The sequence below is a fragment of the Bison bison genome, unplaced genomic scaffold, assembly GCF_000754665.1.
Source record: "Bison bison bison isolate TAMUID 2011002044 unplaced genomic scaffold, Bison_UMD1.0 scf7180017864374, whole genome shotgun sequence".
NCBI classification, from domain to species: Eukaryota; Metazoa; Chordata; class Mammalia; order Artiodactyla; family Bovidae; genus Bison; species Bison bison.
This window is the reverse complement of record NW_011494946.1, coordinates 4,967,069-4,991,141: the sequence shown is the minus strand read 5'-3', so window position 1 is coordinate 4,991,141 and position 24,073 is coordinate 4,967,069. Positions and strand designations below refer to the sequence as shown.

Genomic DNA, 24,073 nt, shown 5'->3' with positions numbered 1-24,073 from the left:
GTGAGAGTTGGACTGTGAAGAAGGCTGAGTGCCGAAGAATTGATGCTTTTGAACTGTGGTGTTGGAGAAGACTCTTGAGAGTCCCTTGGACTGCAAGGAGATCCAACCAGTCCATTCTGAAGGAGATCAGCCCTGGGATTTCTTTGGAAGGAATGATGCTAAAGCTGAAACTCCAGTACTTTGGCCACCTCATGCGAAGAGTTGACTCATTGGAAAAGACTGTGATGCTGGGAGGGATTGGGGGCAAGAGGAGAAGGGGATGACAGAGGATGAGATGGCTGGATGGCATCACTGACTCGATGGACGGGAGTCTGAGTGAACTCCAGGAGTTGGTGATGGACAGGGAGGCCTGGCGTGCTGCGATTCATGGGGTCGCAAAGAGTCAGACACGACTGAACGACTGATCTGATCTGATCTGAAACTATCACTGATGTAAGTGGATGTTAAAGTTCCTGAATATTATTATACTGATGTCTCTCTCTCTTTAGGTCTGTAAATATTTGCTTTATATCCATGTGTATGTGTGTACTTTCCTATGTTGTATGTCTATGTACTTTCCTATGTCATATTTATAAATGTTATGTCTTTTTGTTGGATTGACTCCTTTATCATTACACAATGCCCTTCTTTTTCTCTTGCTACAGTCTCTTGTTCTGAAGTCTATTTTATCTGATAGAAGTACAGCTACTCTAGCTTTCCTCTGGTTTCCATTTGCACGGATTATTTTTTTCCATCTCTTTATTTTCAGTCTGTGTGTGTTCTTATAACTGAAGTGAGTCTCTTATAGGCAGCATATAGATGTATCTTTTATCCATTCAGCCACTCTATTTACTTTGATTCAAGAACTTAATACATTAATATTTAAAGTAATTACTGGTAGGTATGTACTTATTGCCATTTTGTTCTTTTCTGGCTGTTTTGTAGTTCCCCTTTATTCCTTTTACCAAAGTCCTTGTTATCTGTTTTATAAAAACAGAATTTCAGTACAATTCTGTACATTTCATAGATTCCAAATAAGGTAATTTACATTCATTTACCAGGTGTCCATTTTGCCCATTTGTCCACTGCCTTGTTCAAAACAGAAGAAAATCTAACAGCAGATGTATAAAGAACCAAGACAAAAGCTCCTTGAAAAAATATACAAAACATTGAAAACAACAGCTGATATGCAAGGTGTAAGCTTGAAGGCCAGGTATTTAAGAGAAAGCAAAATTAGCTGGACCAGGATCAAAGTACAAAGGTAAGCATGAACAGCAACTTAATCTGGAACGGAAGAGGAGCAGGCTACAAACTTTATCATTTATTTTACTGGTATAGTCTATACTGCAGTTTTGCTTTAGAGGCCAAAGTAACTTTGAATATAATTGCCCAGATTACCCTATTATATAATCTCCTATCCTATTGAGACTATATCCACTCTCTGCCTTCTGGCCACTTTGGCCTTCTTTCAGTTTCCTGGACTTGCCACGCTCTGTCCTGCTAAACAGCCTGTGCACAGTGTTCTTCTCGCTTCTTTGCTGAGCATGTCCTACTTCCTTACTTATCCTTCACCTCTCGGTTTAAGCATCACTTCTGAGAAGACTTCCTGGTGACTCCAGTATAAACTGAATTCCTTTGTGGGTTTTTTTGCTTGTTTTCAAATTTATTTTATTGAAGTATACTTAGTTGATTTACAATGTTGTGTGAATTTTTGATGAATAGCAAAGTGATTCCATTATACATGTATATAGATACCCTTTTTCATATTCTTTTCCATTATGGCTTATAATAGACTTTTGAACATAGTTCCCTGTGTTATACAGTAGGACTCTGTTGCCTACCCATTTTATATATAATAGTTTGCACCTGCTGATCCTAGACTCCCAATCCATCCCTTCCCTCTCGCCCTCCCCCGTGGCAACCACAAATCTGTTCTCTGTATCAGTCTGCTTCTGTTTCACAGGTAAGTTCATCTGTGTCAAACTTTAGATTCCACCTACAAATGATACCAGACAGTATTTGTCTTTCTCTTTCTGACTTACTTCACTTAATACGATAATCTCTAGGCCCACCCATGTTGCTGCAAACGGCATAATTTTGTTCCTTTTACTGCTGAGTAATATTTCATTGTATACAGGTACTACATTTTTATCTATTAATCTCTTGATGGACATTTAGGTTGCTTCCATGTCTTCATTATTCCTGCAGTGAACACTTGGGTGCATGTATCTTTTCAAATTATGGTTTGCATCAGATACATGTCCAGGAGCAGGATTGCTGGATCATATGGCAACTCTGTTTTTACTTTTTTGAGGAACTTCCATACTATTTTCCACAGTGGCTGCACCACTTTACACCCCCATCAATAGGGTAGGAAGGTTCCCTTTCCTCCACAACTTCTTGGATTCCTTTGTTTTATGTTTATTCAGAACTGGGTTTCTTTCCTTCAGAGGAATTGCCTCACTTTACTGTGATACATTCTAGTTGAGAGGTGACGGACTGTACTTTCTGACTGGACAATAAACTCCATGAGGTGAGAACTGAGCCTAGCTTTGCTCACTAAGCTATTCTTAGCACCTGACATAGCACATCTAATACCTATCTTAACAAATACTCATTGAACAAACAGATGACAGTGACAAACTCAGAAATGGTTTACAAAAAAAAAAAAAAAGAAATGGTTTACACAGAACTCTGTAAATGAGAGGGTGTTCTATTTGGTAGATACTTTTGGGGGTGGGCTGAGAGATGCCTTCTGCTTAGCAATTGCCTTTACCTGGGCTTTCCGCGTGCCTTGTGGCTCAATCATGATGTTGATAAGGGAGGGATTAGTTGTGTCTGCCAGGCTCTGCCTCAGGGATTTCTGGAGTTCTTCTGGTGTTTGTACAAAATACCCTTTGCCTCCAAATGCAGTCATGACGTGCTCATAATGTGAGTGAGGCAGAAGACACATTGGAGGGGCCCTGAAAAAGAAGGTCATAGTCAATAAAAAATAATTTGTCTGAAATAATTTGTGGGAAAATTTCAGCTAAACTGAAAGGCATATGTAAACTGAGATGCCTGTAAATTAAACTTTCCATACATTTTTTATTGTCTATGTGACAATGTCTAATGAACTTTCTATGATGACGGAAATTTTTATATCTGTTTTGTCCAATACAGTAACTACTAGTGACCTGCTGCTCTGAGCACTTTAAATGTGACTGATTAAAAAGAAGAACTGAATTTTTAATTTAAACTTAAACAGCCATATGTGGCTAGTAGCTACCTTGATGGACAGTGTAAGCTATACCATCAATTATTATGAATCCTTCTTCTCATAAAAAAGAAGAAAAAAGGAGTGATTACTACAAAACCGCAAATCACAACAAAACGACAAAGTCAGCAAGGCTTAAGAAACATACCCATGCCCTGCTGCCAGATTCACATCTCTCACATCCCACGGCCAGCCACAGTACTGTCTCAGGGTGACTGTGGCATCAGATGACCAAAATTTAGCATGGTAAAAGGAAGACCTCTGTATCATGAATAATATGTAAACATCTATATCCCTATATTGTACAGTAGGAATAGTAGGACTAGGAGCATTTTGCAATAAGTTTTTTTGTTAACAAGGCTTAGACATCAAACTCATTCACCTGAGACTTCAGTGGCTCCCTGATCATAAACTGCTCATTGAAGTGCCAATCAAGGATGGTTGTATGAAAAGGAACCATGCAGACAGAACTCCTGCCCTGTAGAGCAGCCGGCCATGGAAAGAAGCAATACTTACACCACGCAGGCACATTCCGGTACAGCACACTTTTTAAACAGATTAAACTCGATGAGAAAAGTAAATATATGTTATTCTGGGTTACTTACACTGTAGTAGCATCTCCAAATTTTAACATTTCCTTCCAACTATCTTTATCAAAACCTTGATAAATTCCATTATTATTCACCACCAAAAGTACAATTGGCAAGTTGTACCTAAAATTGAAAGCAAAATATAAAGGAAATAATTTTCCATTCGAAAGCAATTTCTTTTCATTGGATTAAAATTTTAACTTGAAAATGGATAGTTTTCCATAAGCTTTTTTGTAGTATTAGGATAAGACTAAAAATTAAGAATTTGTTATCCTAGTGAAAGTGAAAGTCGCTCAGTTGTGTCTGACTTTTTGCGACTCCATGGACTGTAGCCTGCCGGACTCCTCTGTCCATGGGATTTTCCAGGCAAGAAGACTGGAGTGGGCTGCCATGCCCTTCTCCAGGGGATCTTTCTGACCCGGGGATGGAACCCCAGTCTCTTGCACTGCAGACACTCTTTACACTCTGAGCTATCAGGGAAACCCTAATAAAGATTATCAAATTATTAACAGAAATATCATGGAGCAGTAGAAAGAGTGAAAGGTTAGTGGTTGGCAGACTGGTCCTACCACTATGCAGCTGTGTACCTTGGACAAATCACTGAGTTTTTCTGAACCTTGGTTTTCAGAGATCTGGGTGCTAACAAGAATGACACCTTCCATATTTAATCCACCCCCTGAAGCACCTAGATTACTTCAACTGTTCCTCACAACTGTCCTTTAAGGTAGAAACTAGTACGATTCCTATTCCTGTTTTAGAGGAGACTGAAATTTGGTTAAGAGACTTATTTTGGGTCCTGGTGGAACAGCCAGCATTTAAATAATCCAGGCCATCTGACCCAGAGGCTGTGCTCTGCTATCTCCCCAAAGAAATCAAGAGTTTTTCAGACCAGAACTTTTTTCAGTGACCTAAAAACTACTCCCCTGTTTTGCATTAGGCAAGTGGGTCTTGGGTATAATTTTTCATATTTCAGAGAAAGAAATACCCTGATTCAGGATGCTTTTTTACCTGCAGATGGTTTCTACTTCCATGCCAGAAAATCCAAATGCACTGTCTCCTTCCACACAGATGACCCGCTGCCCTGGGTTTCTATCTTTAGCCACTATAGCAGCTGCAATGGCAAATCCCAAACCGACTCCCATTGTTCCAAAAGTACCAGCATCAAGTCTGTTGGGGAACAGAGCTAAAATGAAACTCTCTGGGCATATCACAGATGGTGGGGTTGGCACAAATCTAGTCATATCCACATGGCTCACGGAACAATAAAGAACAATAAAAACATCCTCCTTATTATTAAGTTTTAAGACTGTGAGAAACTAATTTGTTGCAGATAAGCAGAATGAATGGGAAAAATCACCTATGATTGCTTGGAAGACTGTGAATATATCCTCAGAACACTGAGTACACAAATTATCACATGACCTCAGGGCACACCAAGCATTGCTGTTCAGTCGCTAAGTCGAGTTTGACCCTATGGACTGCAGAATGCCGGGCTCCTCTGTTCTATACTATTTTCCAGAGTTTGTTCAAATTCATGTCCATCAAGTTAGTGATGCTATCTAACCATCTTATCCTCTGCCAGTCCCTTCTCCTTTTGCCTTCAACCTTTCCCAGCAGCAGTGTCTTTTCCAGTAAGTTGGTTCTTCACATCAGGTGGCCAAAGTACTGGAGCTTCAGCTTCAGCATCAGTCCTTCCAATGAATATGCAGGGTTGAATTCCCCTAAGATTGACTGGTTTGATCTCCTTGTAGTCCAAGAGACTCTTAGAGTCTTCTCCAGCACCACAATTTGAAAGCATCAATTTTTTGGCACTCAGCCTTCTTTATGGTCCAACTCTCACGAGAAAAACCACAGCTTTGACTATACACATCTTTGGTGACAAAGTGATGTCTCTGCTTTTTAATATGCTATAGGTTTGTCATAGCTTTACTTCTAAGGAGCAAGTGTTTTTTAAGTTGCCTCTTTAGTGCAACAGGCAGCTCGTCAGTCTCATACCAAGCACAGAAGTGCTCCAAAACCTTTACTAAAAATATATTTATGAAGTATGTCCTTATGGACACATAGAATTTTCAAATGTTTTTATTAATTTGCTTTTTGTCATTTCTAATTGAACGCATTATTTCATTATAATTCCTTTCTTGGAAGCCTTACCTGTGGCGAGGAAGGTAGTTTTGAAGCACAGTACGTCCAATATCCATAGTATTTGCTCCTTCACTCACCACAAAACAGTCTCTGGGTAGTTGTTCTTGAACATGGTAGAATACTGTGTAATAGTTCATAGGCAGAGATTTTTTGGAAGCTAATTCCTAAAACATTAGAAGGAAATATAATCAAATTAGATTAGGACACAATGAGAATAAAAATCATCAATAAGCTACTTTCAAACTGATTTGCAACAACTATTTAGGTTGGTGCAAAAGTAACCGTGGTTCTGTACTGCTGAGCTTTGCTGTTCAACACTGGAATGCACCCTTAAATAAACATGGTTTTGTTACACATCATTTTCATGTGCGTTTCTCACTTTGTGCTGTTCTGCTTATGACATTACTTGCTGTTTATTTTATATTTATTTTAGACTAGGCAAATGATGTTAAGACAAAAAGCAAGTCCGAGCAATTTTCTTATTCGAGTTCAAAATGGGTCATAAAGCAGCAGAGAAAACTCACAATGTCAACGCGTTTGGCCCAGGAGATGCTAACAAGTGTATGCTGCAGTGGTGGTGCAGAAAGTTTTGCGAAGGAGACAAGAGCCTTGACGATGAGGAGTGCAGCAGCCAGCCATCAGAAGCTGACAGTGACCAACGGAGAGTAATCACTGAAGCTGACTGTAAGCTGATCCCTTACCTGAGAAGTTGTCCAAAGCTCAATGTCGACCGTTCTACAGTCGTTTGGCACTTGAAGCAAATTGGAAAGGCAAAAAACCTAAGTGGGTGCCTCATGAGGTGACCAAAAATCAAAAAAATTGTCATTTTCAAGTGTTGTCCTTTCTTATTCTATGCAACAACAACAAACCCTTTTTTGATTGGACTGTGACATGAGACAAAAAGTAGATTTTACATGACAGCTGGTGATGACCAGCTCAGTGGCTGGACTGAGAAGAAACTCCAAAACTCTTCCCAAAACCAAACTTGCAACAAAAAAAGGTCATGGTCACTGTCTGGTGGTCTGCTGCCCATCTGATCTACTACAGCTTTCTGAATCCCAGTGAAACCATTACATCTGAGAAGTATGCTCAGCAAATCGATGAGATGCACTGAAAACTCCAACACCCGCAGCTGGTACTGATCAACAGAACGGGCCTAATTCTTCTGCACGACACCGCCCGACCACATGCCACACAGCCCACGGGCTGAAGTTTTGCTTCACCTGCTACGTTCACCTGAGTTCCTGCCAACCGACTACCACATCGTCAAGCATCTTGACAACTTTTCACAGGGAAAATGCTTTCATAACCAACAGGAGGTAGAAAATGCTTTCCAAGAGTTCACTGAATCCCAAAGCATGGATTTTCATGCTACAGGCATAAACAATCTTATTTCTTGTTGGCAAAAATGTGTTAATTGTAACGGGTCCTATTTTGATTAATAAAGATATGTTTGAGCCTAGTTATAATGATTTAAAATGTAACAGTCCAAAACCGCAATTACTTTTTCACCAACCTAATGTAAGCTATGAAATTCCCAAATGGCCATCAGACAACCACTCTGAGAAGCTATCTGACTTGTATACAGTCCGAGAGAATAGACCAAGCAAAACAGGTTCCAGCTCCAACTTGAGACACAATCAAATAAGCCAAGAAATAATCTCTTCCTGAAGATCCACAGTGCACAGTAGCATATTAAAGACCAAGACGTGCCATAGTAAAGACAGCTAAAAACACTAGGTTAAGCAAAACTAAAGTCTTATTTGAGCACTTTCAGGAAAACACTGCCTTAGGAAAAAAGTGAAAATTTTATTCTAGAAGATTTTCATATAAAATATGGCCTTATACTAAAAATAAAAAATGAAGTTCGGGTTTTAGAAAATCTGAAAGTCTAGTCCTTCCCTACACACAGCACTGGAAAGGGGCTGTGCTTCACCCACTACTCCCGAGGGTCAAGGTCAAGGGCCTTGTCTGGCCAAATGCCTTTAAGATTATCAGCAGCAGAGCCCCATCTGGTCCCAGTACTGCTTCTTCACCTGGACCACTTTCATTTGCTGGAGATTATACCCAAGACGGATGAGGGACCCTCCTGTGCTCCTGCACCAGAGAAGACAGGGAAGATCCTTCCATCTTAAACCAAGGCGATTCCTACAGAAAAGAAGGAATTAATCACAATATCATTCGGGAAAAAGAAGTGTGACTGGCTCTTGATAGAAGAAACAGACACTGATTAAAATTCCAAAGAAAGAATCATATATAATCAACCCTACTTGTTTGGAAAATGCAAATTTATTCCAAGACAATTGATATATTAGGGAACAGTGAATATAGCTGGAATTTCATATTTGCTTATGCATGATTCTATCAGTTAGAAACACTACCCAAACACAGAAAACTGCACCCAGCTGAACCGAGATGCAGAGGAAGACATAGAACAGTGGGGGGAATAATCAGGAACAACCTTTCCCACCATCAAAGAGAAAACACTATCCGTAAGTAAAGACTTTAAATAGTAACCGAAGAATCCTGCAAAAGTGGTACGTTTTTGGGCTAACAGTGGATGGTTTGGTAATTTCATACATTACTACAATTTCCAAAGCGTTCAGCTACCAGGTAAAGCCCTGAGGACAGATGAGGAAGTTGCGAAAGAATTTCCAGCAGTGATACAAAAATTTCAATTGAAAAAGAAGGCTACAAATGGTCTCAATGACATAACAGAAAAGAACACAGCAGCATAACATACCGTAAGGTAACATAAAAGTGAGGGGATGGATGTGTTAATTAACTAGATAGGGAGAATTCTTTCACAGTGTGCATGTATACCAAAGTACCATGATATATACCAAAGTACCATGATATACTTTACAATTTTATACCTTAATAAAATTGAAATAAAAAAAGGAAAAAGGTGGCTATACATTAGATCAAATTTTCAATTTTGATGAAACACTTATTTAAATGAATGCCTTAAAGAACTTACACCTTAAAGGCAGAAAAACATGCCCCAGCATTTAAGGTTCCAAAAGATCTCCTGTGATTTGGTACCAAGGTCAAACTGAGGCTAAGGAGCCCCAGCCATCCACACTGACTCTTACCGCTCTGCCCAGTGTCAGATCCCCACTTTCCACCGCTTCGCGGTAACTCACAACCGGTAACCCTTCCAGTGGCACTTTCACAAGAAACTCAGGTGCTGTATTTATCATAATGTGTGTGTGTATCTTATGCACGGTGATTTTAGGGATGCATATGTATGCATGCTATGACAGAACTAACAACCGCGGACCCGCAGCATTCTTGAATTTCAGTGGGTCCCGTATTACCTTGGATAAAGCTTCATTGCTCTTCATTTTTTCTCTCAGAACTTTCCACCACTCACTCTCAGGAGGATACTGCCATGGTGTTTTATCAAATTGTTCTAAAAGCTAAAAAAAAAAAAAGAAATTTTTTCTTTCCTTTTTTAAAATAAGCTTAAACCATATTAGCATAAAAGTCTCTTCTAAAGAAGACAACGCAGCTACACTAGCCTACCCTTCACACCACTCATGTTCTGTTTTTCCTCTTGGCAGTAAACGACTGATGGAAGATGAACAGGTACCACAGAAAACCTCTGCCAGAAGCTGGGATCCCATAAGACAAAACAGAAGTGATGCCCCAAGCACACATCACAGGCAGGGGCGTTCACAGTCCTCTCCGTTTGACACTAGAAGGAAAATCAAAGAACCTGGGCAAGAAGGTTCAGAGCCCTAATACCCAGGGATTCCCATGATACAGGTCAAATGCTCCGGAGTGTTTTAATATGTGGTTGGGATCACACCCTAATTTTGTGTAACGATGACTATGACACTAATTTATATCCAAAGTCAAGTGATAAATGTGCTATATCTTATCTCCTATCACAGTGAAATGTATAAATTATATGCAAATAATAAGAATCTGGATAAGTCACTGGTAACAGCTTGAAGAGTAAAAATATCTTTATTGCCAAAAGAAACACTAAGCGAGAATTTTTTCCAGTAGGTAAAGTCATTTCTTGGCTGTAAGTTCAGTTCCTCTGGAAGCTGTGTAATAATCTTTCAGATAGCTGGGTCAGTTTGCCAAACAAATGCCTTTAAATTGTCACTCATTTAAAAAATGCTTAACTTACTCACATACAAATGATCTATATATAAGGAGTTGGATTTACCAAGTTCTATAGTTATATTTAAGAATAGCTTTCTATCATAAATTTTATTTTATATATTAAAAGACCTGTTACCAAGTGAAACATTCCCAAGAACTGACTTCAGTTGAGACCAAGCCACATAAACTAGAACCTGGGCGAAAGCTCTCACCTGTTTAGTGACAGCATTTACGTCTCCAAGCAAGGTCACAGCAGGCCTTACATTATTCCCCAATTCTTCTGCACAGATATCAACCTAAAAAAGAGACAAGACTAAAGAACAAGCCATGTTTATTCTTAAAAATAATTAAAGAATCAAGACTGAATAAATGGACTGTGCATGTTACACATAAGCATATGATTAAGATTTGATATTCAAGAAGTTCCTTAATAAAAGTAATAATCCATGAACTCTATGAGGATCATGGCTAGTATAGAAACCTCACTAACTTCTCTCATTTTAAAATCTACTCTGTAGAATTTCGGTATTATTCCACTATACTCATAGGAATACACTTGAGTTGATCAATTATAGCTTTGAATAATAAGTTTTGAATACTTAATAATAGTTTTGAATACTTAATTACACTAGAATTCCTATTCAGAGCAGGAGTTCTCAAATTTGAACATGTATCAGAACAACCTGGTAGGCTTGTTAAACCAGAGACTGCAAGAATCCACCTCAGTTTCTTCTCTCAAGAGGTCTAGCGTGGGGCCCCAAAATGTGCATTCCTAACAGACTTCCCAGTGGTGCTGAAATTGCTGGTCCGGGAACCACATTTTGAGAGCCACTCATTGGAAAAGGTTGGGAAAGGCTGAGGGCAGGAGAAGGGGGTGACAGAGGATGAGATGGTTGGATGGCATTACCAACTCAATGCACACGAGTTTGAGCAGATTCCAGGAGATAGTGAAGGACAGGGAAGCCTGGCGTGCTGCACTCCAATGGAGTCAAAAAGAGTCAGACATGACTGAGCGGCTGAACAACAATCCAGGAAAAGCACGACTATGCCCTATTTACTCAGAATTCTGCTCCATTTCTGGATGGCCGTGGGTCAGTGAAGACAGCTTCCTGAGAAGTAACTCAGGATGGACTCTATTCTGTAATCAAGAGGTGGCAGCATCTTCCAGTACAACCCAGGTCTTGCTTGTCTGTGGCTTTAGTTTTCAATGCTAGAAGTTGACTTAGGAAGTAAAAGGTAAACGGAGAAGACAGCATTGCAGCAAGATCTTTACTTTACACAATCTATGCAGGGCAAGCAGGTATGTACACGCACTAGTACTGGTTTTTCTACCAGTAGGGAAATGGGTTTATAAAGATAAAAAGCTTATTCTAAACATTGATTAATGACATAGTTGCACCACTGTTTAGAGGTTTCTAACCAAAGGGTGTTTGAAAGTTTGGGAATCTAAAGAAACTACTCAATTCCTAATAGTGCTGAATGTTTTGTTTTAATTTACCTCCTACTTGAAACTCTTTTGTCTACCTTTAACTCTAAAGAAGAAGCAAATTGTGCTTTTCAAACTATTTAAAACTTGATTTTGAAAGGTTTTCTGGTTAGAAGCAAAGTGAAACATGTTTCACAGGCTTGAAAAGGCAGCTCACTTTGGTACCTGTAATTATGCTAGACAATTTATAAAATTCTACCTAAGTAAAAAGAGAAACTGTTCATTATAAAAGTCAAGAAGAAAGCAGAGCTGGTAATGCTGAGAGAACAATGAAGGACACATAGCTTTGACTTTAAGTCTCTCTTCTTTGAGTACCTGGATAAACTTCACATCTGGCTGATACCTTGGAGGCAGTCCAAAATGCAAAATCCAATTTAATCTGGCACCGAGTAAAACAATTACATCAGCAAATTGCAAAGCCCTATTAAAAAGAAAAATCTGATATAACAAAAAGTATATCTACATTCTTATTTGAATTATTCTAAAATTAATTTCTAAAGTATTTGGAAAAGTCTAAATAATTTGGAGTTTGCCCTGCTCTTCAGAATGGGCTTAAATGGTAAATTTGATCTTTCAAACTGAAATAATTTATGAAGTCATCCTATTTAAATGGTAATCTAAAAGTTGACATAAGCAGAAAATACTACCATACTATATAGCATTTATTACTTTTTCATCATTAGAAAAATTATACAAGTCTACTGTAGATAATCAAGAAAAAACAGGAAAGTATAAGGAAAAAGCCAAAATTACCCAATATTACTATCAACTTATAAACTATTATTAATATCCTGGCATATTTTCATTAGTCTTTAATCTGCCTGCAATGCGGGAGACCTGGGTTCCATCCCTGGGTTGGGAAGATCCCCTGGAGAAGGGAAAGGCTCCCCACTCCAGTGTCCTGGCCTGGAGAAGGCCATGGACTAGAGCAGGACTCGACCGAGCGACTTTTACTTTCACTTTTTTTTCTACGCATGTATGTTTTTAAATAGTTGAGCTTATATACTAAATACTGTCTCATGCACTTTTGCTTACCATATGCTTTCCTTTCTTATTAAGTTATTCTTAAATACAAATTTTAAAAGATACACATTTTGTTGGACACAAATTTATTTCAGCTCTTCTCAACTGCTAAATATTTTCTTTGCTATTAATAGTCTGGGTTGTATATCTTTATTTGACCACTTCGTATTGATTCCTAGAAGCAGGTATTTTTACGATGATTGATTCACTTTTCCAAACTGCTTTCAAAAAATATTACACCAAGTGTATTTGTAAGTTTTACATATTAATATCCTAATATTTTTGTCAATGTAACTTGCTTTTTATTTTTACTTTGATATCCACTCTGATAGTAACAGAGCTATCAACTCTTGCTTCCCTTTTGTTTACCTCATACATCTTTGCTTGTTTTTACATTGTATCACTTTTAGCTGTGGCTCTAATGATACATATAACCATCATTATTATTGATCCAATTCAAAGTCTCTGCCTTTTTGCAGGATAATTTTTATTATCATAATTGCCATAGGTTTTGTTCTTTCTACTTCTTGACTGTTTCCCTTTTTTCTTATCTTTTGCCCAAAGAGGATCTTTTGTTTTCTGTAGTGGTTTATGCTATTTTTCACAGAAATTTAGCTATTATTTTAACTATATGGTCAAAAAAACTATCCTTATATACTGCTTTGGTCCTGTGGTCCAATTTAACAAACACATAAAAACTGGAAATGGAGAGATAGATTTGCTTATAGATACTCCAAAGCCCATAAAATTCTTGATACAATTATTTATAGCCCCTTACAATCTTTTCTACATTATTAATGTCATTAATATTACCTTCTTAAAATTCAACAAGAATGAAGATAAATTTCAGTTCAACCCAAGTTAAAGTATATTTTAAGAAAACAGTGTAATAATTAATTTGGCTCCTGTTCAATGTATGAGTGTTAGTCACTCAGTAATGTTGGACTCTTTGTGACCTCATGGACTGTAGCCCACCAGGCTCTTCTGTGCATGGAATTTTCCAGGCAAGAATACTGAAATGGATTGCCATTCCCTTCTCTAGGGGATCTTCCCAACCCAGGATCAAACCTGGGTCTCCAGCATTATGGGCAGATTCTTTACCGTTTGAGAGACCAAGGAAGCCCATACAATGTATACTATTATGAAAAAAAGGGACAGTTATGAGCCTATTAAAATAGCATTAAATGAATAACATTAAAGGCTGAACAGCAAACATTACATTTTAAAAATCCTCAAAGCTAACTGAGTGTGTGCATAACAACATGAAAATTACCAAGTGTAGCACAACGGTGAACTGTGGAGAGGGAGGAAGAAATGGATGGGATCAGGTAAGACATGCAGGGACTACAAACAAATCTGTCATATTTTGTTTCTCAGAAATAACCTTAAGCAACAACATATTTGATATTAGATGAAGTGGAGTGGTGGTTACATCAGATCAGATCAGATCAGTCGCTCAGTTGTGTCCGACTCTTTGCGACCCCATGAATCGCAGCACGCTAGGCCTCCCTGTCCATCACCAACTCCCGGAGTTCACTCAGACTCACGTCCATCGAGTCAGTGATGCCATCCAGCCATCTCATCCTCTGTCGTCCCCTTCTCCTCTTGCCCCCAATCCCTCCCAGCATCAGAGTCTTTTCCAATGAGTCAACTCTTCGCATGAGGTGGCCAAAGTACTGGACTTTCAGCTTTAGCATCATTCCTTCCAAAGAAATCCCAGAGCTGATCTCCTTCAGAATGGACTGGTTGGATCTCCTTGCAGTCCAAGGGACTCTCAAGAGTCTTCTCCAATACCACAGTTCAAACCCATCAATTCTTCGGCGCTCAGTCTTCTTCACAGTCCAACTCTCACATCCATAGGAAAACCATACAGGAAAAACTATAGCCTTGACTAGACGGACCTTTGTTGGCAAAGTAATGTCTCTGCTTTTGAATATGCTATCTAGGTTGGTCATAACTTTCCTTCCAAGGAGTAAGCGTCTTTTAATTTCATGGCTGCAGTCACCATCTGCAGTGATTTGTTTCCCGTTTCCCCATCTATTTCCCATGAAGTGATGGGACCGGATGCCATGATCTTCGTTTTCTGAATGTTGAGCTTTAAGCCAACTTTTTCACTCTCCACTTTCACTTTCATCAAGAGGCTTTTTAGTTCTTCTTCACTTTCTGCCATAAGGGTGGTGTCATCTGCATATCTGAGGTTATTGGTATTTCTCCCGGCAATCTCCCGGTGGTTACATAGTGTTCACTAAATTACTCTCTCATTTGTATATTTATAATATTTCAAAATAAAGAAATTTTAAAATAAGTGGTCTATCAGAAAGTGTGTTTTGGCCAGAAAATCAGGAAAAGGGGCCTGCAATGCCTGAAAGCATGGAGGAAAAGCTCTGTAATTTTCTTTTTCTCTATGTCTCTTTCCCAACTGTGCTCTGAGTGCAGCACAGTAGCACTGCAGTAAGTCTTTTTGCCTCTTTTCTTCAGCCACACCGCACAGCATGCACAACCTTCCCTCATGAGGGATCAAACCCACGCCTCCTGCTTGGAAGTACACAGTCTCATTAACCACTGGACCACAGTCCTAAGCAGCTAAATTCCCAAGATAAACTTCATTTTTCAGGCAAGAGGAACTGGGAAAAGAGGCCCCTGTGGTGTGGAAAGTATGGGGGCATGTCCCTTTTTTTTAACATCTTTTTTTTTTTTCTGCTACATTGCTTCAAAGGCAGCACCTGTTGTATGGTACTATAAGGTATCAGCAAGGGGAAGGAACAGGGATTCTGGGAAATGGGAGTAGGGTTTGGGCTGTGTCCTAAGAGAGAAAGGAAATCCCTTGTTCTGGATAGGAACCAGCATGTTCACATCCAGAATGGGGGCTGCGGCTCACCCCTGGGCTGGGCACAATTGGGCAGCCTCAAAGGAGAACAGCAGAAGCTTGGAGATTAACCGACCCTGGGACTATGCCCACAGTGAGTGAGATAGGACCTGCAGTCTGAAAGCAACCGAGTGAACTGCCTGTTAAACAAATAAACAAAATCAACCTTCTACAGAGGATTTCTATATGATCTAGAATCTCACAACATAGTATTCAAAATTCTAGGATACAGTCAAAAACTACTCAACACACACACACACAAAAGATAACCAATTTCAGAAGAAAATATAAGGAATAGACACCAATTGTACTGATGACCCAGATGTTAGAATTAGTAAACGTATTTTGAATCAGCTATTATGACTATGTTCCATAAGGTAAACAAAAATACTTTTCAAATAAGTGGGAAGATAAAAGTTCTCTGCAGAGAGGACTTTTCTGGAGGTCCCGTGGTTAAGAACCCACGTGCCAATGCAGGAGACACAGGTTCAATCCCTGGTGTGGGAAGATTTCGCATGCCATGGAACTAAGCCGTGCCCCACAACTAGTCAGCCCAAACACCTCACCTCCTGAAGCCTGCAAGCCACACTGCCTGGACTCCACAGTAACCCCGGTTGGTTTGGAACTAGAGAAAAGCCTGTGTGCAGCAACAAAGACCCAGAACAGCCAAAAACAAATCAGTGAATGAATGAATAAATAAATAAATAACTTTTTAAAGTTCTCAGCAGAGAAAGAGGAAATATAAAAAAGATAAAAGGATTAAAAAGAATGAAACACTTATTCAGGGACCTGGGACAATATCAACGATCTTGTGTTACTCCAGAAAAAAAGACTGGTGCCGAAAAACATATTTGAAGAAATAATGGTCAAAACTTTTCAAATTTGGTGAAGATATCAATGCATAGATTTAAGAAGATTAGAAAATCTCAAAGAGGATAAATTTAAAAAAAAAAATGTGTCCAAACACATCATAATCAAACTGCTGAGAACCAAAGACAAAAAAAAAAAAATTCTGAACGCAGCCACAGAAAAACAAGATAGTGTTACATATAGGCGAACAGAGATTCAAATGACTACAGATTTCTCATTTGAAATTACGAGGGTCAGAAGATACAGAACAGCATTAAAAGTGCTGAAAAGTAAAAAGAAACGGGTATGCTTAAAAATACGTGATTCTTTCAGAACTTCTACTAGATTCATTCAAGTCACAAACTAATTTAAATGAGCCTGAAATCTGCCAAGCTATTGTATTTAAAATCTGGAGTTGCCCCATACCTGGATCTGGCAGCAGCTACACAGTTTGGATGGTTGTCACGGATAACACCCTTTCCCATGGGGGTGGGCAGAAACGGCAATTTACACTGCTCCACCAGCTTCCTGATACTCTCCTCTGCGTGGGCATAAGCAGCACCTACAACAAATCCAAATGTATTGGACAAGGCAGTTAAGCTCCAGACACTTACAAGAGTTCATGTGAGATTGCTTTCAGAACTTCTCAAAGATTCTCCTGCTCAGGGCTTAAACTCGAAACAAATGGTGACTTACAGTTTTTTATCTTTGGTATTTTAAAATGTTTAAGAAGGCAGTAGTTCTAATTCCTCCCTCCCCCTGGCCAAGTAATAGTATCAATTATTCTGAAGTATGTCTACCCACAAACAAAAGTTGCACCTTCCACTCTTCTTGTTCTTAATTGTCGGTTCTATGCTGTTCCTCCTGAATTACTACCACTAACAATTACCTGAACACACATAGACTGGGAGGTGCAGGTGGGAAAGCAAAGACCTTGCTCTGACAGGTAAAAGCAACCTCACACATTGCTCCCCACCACCAGCCAACCAGGACTGCACATTGCCTAGTCTATGTATGGAAATTCTAACAAGGAGCCTAAGTTTCTAAAGCTCTGTAGATCACTTCGCAGGTTCCATAATCCAGTGACTGCAACAGGACTAACCCCGAGGCAGTCACACCATTTGTTTATTTATAGTTACGTGCCTGTAGGAATAACCATGTCTTACACTCTCAATGGCACTAGAAACAACTCCTTGTTTGGATACAGAAATGATTTCGTTTCTCATGTTACCAAGGCTGTCATTTTAGCTATTTAACTTTATGCTCTTCCTCAGAGTTAGTAAATATTACTCCACATCCAGTATTTATAATTCTCTGCTGAATCCAAGCAAATGGTGTAGTATATTCAGATTCGTGTAATGCTCACCCCTATAAAAATACATTACAATCTTTTCTCACCCATGCAGGATGAAAAATATTTACTTTTTAAAAAACCCAGAACACTTCCTTGTATTCTCCTTCTTGCCTCAATATCTTGGTCCATTCGGTTCCCTCTTCCTGGACTACCTGGGTTCTCTGTGTTCACTCCGTGACCAGTGACCCATGTCTTTTTCCACTGGGCAGCTACAGCATCATCTCTTCTGAATTGTTTTCCACATCACCAAACAAGAACGTTGTTGCTATCTCCCGAGAACCCACCTCAGTTCTCTACACACATCACACTTACTGATGATCAGGTCTGTCCACCAGCTGTTGTCGCTGTGTCATGTCTGACTCTTGTGACCCCATGGACTGTAACCCACCAGGCTCCTCTGTCATGGGATTCTCCACGTAAGAATACTGGAGTGGGTTGCCATTTCCTTCTCCAGGGAACCTTCCCAACCCAAGGATCGAACCTGCATCGCAGGCAGATTCTTTATGGTCTGAGACGTCAGGGAAGCAAATAATGAGGACAAGTTCTAAACAGAATCGGCATTCTTTTGAAAGCCTAGCAAGATTTAGAGTTCCATTCAATGCTACCTTTCCCAATGATGACAAGGGGCTGCTTGGCATTCCTAATAACAGATGCTGCCATGCGTACAGCAGAGGTTTCTGCCATACTAATAGGAGGTGGCATACAGCACTCCACATACCTGGAAATAAAGAGCTCTGTTAATTAAAGGATGCCAAATTTTAAACTTTTTTATTATGAAAATATCAAATACAAAAAAAAGGTAGAAAAAATAGTATAATAAACTGCATATACCCACCCTGTAGAGGCCACTACTAATATTTTACATTTGTTTCACCTGTACACACATAAACACACATATACATTTCTTCCTAAGCCATTTTAAAGAAGATTATAGCAGCAAGATTTAAAAACTAAAAGATAAACACTTTTTCCTATATAACCATTATATCTATAAAATCTGATAAATCAACATTTATTCCCTAAGATCATCTAATAGCCAAATAAGCAATTCATTAACAGGAAAACAGAGCTAATGACTTTGCAATGAAGTGGTAGTTATTGTGGTTGAAATAATAAAACAAATCCTAATATTTAATACTATGTGCCATGTATTTTCATTTAATTTTCAAAATAATAAGATTAGGTATTATCATTACATCCATTTCATTACTGTAGGGGGAAAAAAACAACTCCTCAGAAAGTAAGTAACTTGCCCAGGATCCCTGGATGGTGTGTGGCAACTAGGCTGAAGTAAGTTGTTCTGTCTCCAAAGTCCATGCTTTACCTACCTCACTATATTACCACTCACTAAGTCCACATTTTAGTACCACAATATGCATTAGTAAAAGAAATAGTAAAATGATCATAGTTATTTCTAGACACCAAATCCTCAGTGTTTTATTTCATTTACCCTAATCAATAAACATCATACTATATAAAACTTGGGAATATAATACCAAAAAAGGACATTCAAGTCTTTACAAAAATTGCAAACCCAATAATCTTATTTTGATCTTCATGTTCAGGAATTATAAGAAATCGACACCCTTTCTGACTGACTCCCAAATGGAAGCCAGACTTGGTATCCTGAGTGAACAGAAATGCCTGCTGTATCTCAGTAGTCACTGGAGGACCACCGAGTCCCTGACGGCAGAAATGTGCTAAACGGCACTCAGGGTGACGCATTAATCCAAGTAGCCAACCTTACCGGGTGACTTATTTACCAGTTTGTTGTACTTATTGTTCACTCAGTGCTTATGTACGGAATAAGGGGACTTGGCAAATCATAGTAACATCTGGTGTTGAACTATTTTTAAATCACAGAGACAGATTAAAATTTTTTATGCTGAGTTACAGTAATTTTTCAATAGTCATTTCAACTCTTGATTTATATCAACCATAAAGACTCTAAATAACCACACTATATGAGGATTAAATTTTTATGGTTACTGGAAGAATAATTTCAAATGACTTTGGGAAGCTCCAAGTATTTGACTTAGTATTTAAACCCCAAGGTAATTCTTAAATAATACAATTTTAATTAAGAGAATTAAGCCCTTTGGCCAGGATTCAATTTAATCACCAAATCTGCAAAAGTTAAGACAAGTGAAAATTGTAATTTATAAGCTGCTAGGTAAATTCTTTTAGAAGGGTAAGCCTACGGTAACATAATTGAGAAAGAACTCCGATTAACTATTACTTACTTTACAGAACTCACATTCACCTGGAGGCTCACAAAATCTGCAGGTATGTCGACATAGCAAGCGCCTGGACGACCATAAATACTGCTCCTCACTGCCTAAGTTCATTACAAACGGAAGAAAAAATTTAAAAAATCTCAATCCTCATTATCACATCCTACTCAAATATAATTTAAAATTGTGAAATAAATACTATTTTAATTTTTCTTGAAATCTTTAGTTGATGCAACATCCTTAGAAATAAGCAATTTTAATTAAAATTGAAATGCACTCTATTGATTCTATATTTTTGTTTCAAAGGGGAGACATAAGAAAGTACTCACTTAGGGCTTTAAAATTCATTTTCCACTATGCTTTAGTCCTAGAAATTATCTACTAGGTTCTGCCTGCCAAGTTTTTGTAACATGTACTTTCACCTACTTTCTAATCTTAATGATTTAACAAAGATTTCAGAAACTGTGATGCTGTAATACGTGTCAGATGGTTTCTATTAATACATGGCTTTTGAAACAGCTTAAATGTAAAATCACACAATTTATTAATACACTGCTTAATCAACAGACGGTCTTATATGCATTAGTACTAATTTTCAAAAATAATCTTACAGAAGTATAAGAGAAAAGGCACTCAGGGTTTCATTTTATCTTTCTTTCTACTTTTCCATAATTTAAAAAATTAAAAACTAAAGTATAGGAAAAAATCCTCCCAAAAAATTTCTTTTATGTGGTTCTTTCAGTAAGTTAAGGATAGTGAATATTAAAATGTATGTAGCTATTTATCAATATCATTGTTAACTGCATGATATATTCCAAATTTTTTTGTCTCTATTGAGAATAAAAGTAACACAGGTATAAACAACTGAGAAAAACCAGTGGACCTAGACAGCTTGTAATTAAATACTATACCTTTTCGATAATAGATGGAATAGCTTCTATGCTACTTGGCCGGGCAGAGAACTTGCTATATAGTCTACAAGCTTCAACCTATACGTGAAAAGAAAGTCACTTAAAATAAGCGCATGTATCACATTACTCTTCTGAAAGAAGACGAAATGTTGAGTCACTACATTCTATTATGTTTAGAGGAAAGATGGAGAAAAATGCATTATCTGGATTGTTTCTTAAAAGCCTCTGCAAAGCACAATCAAACATCTGCCTTGGTATAGTTCAGGAAGAAAATCAAAACAAGACACCATTTTCATTTCTCAGATTGGCAAAAATGAAAAAGTTAGGTAATAACAGTCATAAACCGTGGTGAGAAAATAAATGGAGAGAGAAGTTGACAATATCTCCTAAAAATGTAAGTAAGAATATCCTTGGACCCAGAAATTCTACATCCAGGGATACACAACTTTATCTGTTATATCTCATTATAATAATAATAATCTATTTTTACATTTCTGCCAGTTTTCCAGTTATGTTTTGTTGCTATGCTGTTTGGCATAAATTCAGTACTGCTAATTTTTCACTGTTTAGTGTACTTTGAAGCATTATATAGAAACTGTTTGTCTTAGTACTTTTTGGTATAAAATCTATGGAACAGTTGGTAGTTTTAGTCCCGCAGGTGTGAGCGGGATTTTTCCTTATTTTTCCTTTCAACTTTTCTCTTCCTCAAAGTCTGAAAGTCCCAAATCATTTTTATTCCTGAATTTTCTTGATTCTTTAAAGAACTTATTTTCTGAGTTTAAATTTCTGTCAAAAAGGTTATCTTTCTTGGAAGATTGCTAGGTAGAGCCTAAGCTTTCTTAACACTCACATTGAGAGTTTCCTGTAGTTGAAGAAAATCACCTTTTAAGTTATCTCAGGTATTTCTATTTTATGTGTTTATTTTGCAGATAGGAGTTTTAATTTCTTCTCCATAAATCTTAATGGAGTATAATTATACTACAGAGGGAAGATCTTAGAGACGGGTACCTGAGGAAACTCCTGGAAGGCTCCCATTGTTTCCTGACTTCTTTCAGAGGAACCACCAATCACAATCAAGGGCCTGAAATATTAATTTTTTAAAAGAGAATTACAACAAGTGCCCAGAGAATAGAAAACACTCAGTGAATGTTAAAAAAAGAAAGAGAATTACATTTTCTCTTAAAAAACTGTTAATTTAAAAAGATTTAGGAAACATCTTGGTCTGAGAAAACACTTCCTCAATTTCAGAAAAATCTGAAATTTATAGTAAATTTTTTTTCTCCATACCCCTCTCTCCCCTGCCTCTTCTGGATACTGATGCTAAAACTTCTGGGTGGTGATGATATAAAATGAATTGTTATGCTGTTCCTATTATTCTCGAGATTAAGAGAAGGAAACATTTTTTTCCTGCACTTTCCTAACTAAGTCTATTTGGAAATGGCAGAATGATGAGAAAAATCACTCAGCAATAAAATTCTCAGGGAGAAATAAAAGATAGCAAAGCTAAAGTTATTTAAAAATTATGAGACACTGAAGTTGATAAGAAAGTGTAGGAAGAAAGCAAAGAAGGACCTGAAAGAAACACATGGCAAGAAAGAGAATAATGCCCTTCCCATGAGAAATTTAAACATTGTATGAATTGAACAGAATATAGCCCCCTTGGGCTTCCCTGGTGGCTCAGTGGTAAAGAATCCTCCTGCCAATGCAGGAGACGCAGGAGTGATCTCTGATCTAGGAAGATCCTGCATGCAGCGGAGCAGCTAAGCCTGTGTGCCACAACCACTGAGCCTGTGCTCTAGAGCCTGGGAGCCCCAGCTACTGAGCAGATGTGCTGCAACTGCTGAATCCACGTGCCCTAGAGCCTGTCCTCCCAACGAGAGACGCCAATGCAATGACAAGCCCACCCACCGCAACTAGAGAGAAGCCCACTCAGCAACAAAGACCCAACACAGTCAAAACCAAATAGATATAAATTAAATTATTGAAAAAGACAAAGACACAGCCCCCTTTAACATGATTGTACTGGTAAAGAATCAGAGATTAAGAACCAGGATTAAGGACAAGAGCAACTAATCTGTTTATAATACCAACTCAATAAATACAATTTCAACTGTCCTGCTGGTTATGCAAGACAAGGTGAAAAATTAAATACATTCTTGCAGACTGAGCTGGGATCTTTAATAAACAATTCTTCACTTAAAGAGACTTACACACACATTCACTTACATATATAGATATGGAATATACACATATTCATCCCCAAATATTAAGTGTTTTTCTCTAGGTAAAAGAATTATCCATGTTTTTTTATTTTCTTCCTAACACTCTTCTTAATTTTTCACTAAGTCATTTCCTCAAGCATATGACCCCTCGTCTTCCCACCACAGAGCAGTGGTTCTCCACTGGATAAAATCATGTGTTGATATTTTCAGGAAAGTGTTCTCAGTAATAATAATAATAATAATAATCTAATTACCAGTACTAATCTGGTACTCATCTAATTACTAAATACTAATCTAATTACTCAGTAATAATAATAATAATAAAAATAAGAATTTGATTACCAACAGTTCATGTTTGCATTTGCCATACCGCCCAAACTGTGGACAAGACCGGGGCCAGAAACAACAAGGCAGACTCCTGGCCTGAAAGCAAAACAGAACTGATTACATTAAAAGCAGGTCAAAGGTACTACTTGATTCACACCGCTTTAGGGTGGAACATAATCTTCCTGGACTTCAAAGGAAGGGTACATAGGTCTTTACTACAGCTGTAAAGCAATTATCAGAATATTTTTGAATTAGTTTTTTAAAAAAAGATATCAGTCTTCCTGCAAGAAATAAGGTATTTACCATCCTCACACTGTATTTCACTAAACTTCATATTTTGCTACTATATTTGGGCTAAATCAAGGTGACTGCATACAGAAGCAAATTTTTGATTACTGAGTGTACTTCTGTATGTAAAAAAAGGTGGTTTTTAAAAATTTCTTAACAAGTAAATATATAATGTAAATTGGTCTTTGACAGAAAGTAATCCTGAAATGTAGTGTTCTGCTCCAGTTTTTTAAGTTGAACTTGAATGCTTTACCCTAGATGACTTTCTAAGCTTAAAGCACTGAAGAAAATGGTATCTCCATACAATTCAGCCTACCAGTTTCAATTTATAAAGTAGCAACCTCTATTTAAGACAGCCTTTAAATTGGTGCAGCCACTATGAAAAACAATGTGGAGGTTCCTCAAAAAACTAAAAATAGAACTATCA

General features: G+C 37.9%; 1 protein-coding gene across 2 annotated transcripts in view; it reads right to left on the bottom strand.

Moving 5' to 3' along the window:
* HACL1 (2-hydroxyacyl-CoA lyase 1) overlaps nt 1-24,073 on the bottom strand; it is a 39,811-nt gene that overhangs the window by 11,648 nt on the left and 4,090 nt on the right. For both annotated transcript variants that reach the window (XM_010856727.1, XM_010856726.1), the window contains exons 4-16: nt 23,374-23,454; nt 21,818-21,890; nt 20,810-20,887; nt 19,908-20,002; nt 18,270-18,382; nt 16,737-16,872; nt 11,888-11,993; nt 10,299-10,382; nt 9,288-9,389; nt 5,977-6,131; nt 4,834-4,992; nt 3,841-3,948; nt 2,756-2,942 (exon numbers count right to left, since the gene is read on the bottom strand). In XM_010856727.1, coding sequence (XP_010855029.1) covers nt 2,756-2,942; nt 3,841-3,948; nt 4,834-4,992; nt 5,977-6,131; nt 9,288-9,389; nt 10,299-10,382; nt 11,888-11,993; nt 16,737-16,872; nt 18,270-18,382; nt 19,908-20,002; nt 20,810-20,887; nt 21,818-21,890; nt 23,374-23,454 — 1,477 coding nt within the window. The remainder of the gene's footprint in view (nt 1-2,755; nt 2,943-3,840; nt 3,949-4,833; nt 4,993-5,976; nt 6,132-9,287; nt 9,390-10,298; nt 10,383-11,887; nt 11,994-16,736; nt 16,873-18,269; nt 18,383-19,907; nt 20,003-20,809; nt 20,888-21,817; nt 21,891-23,373; nt 23,455-24,073) is intronic.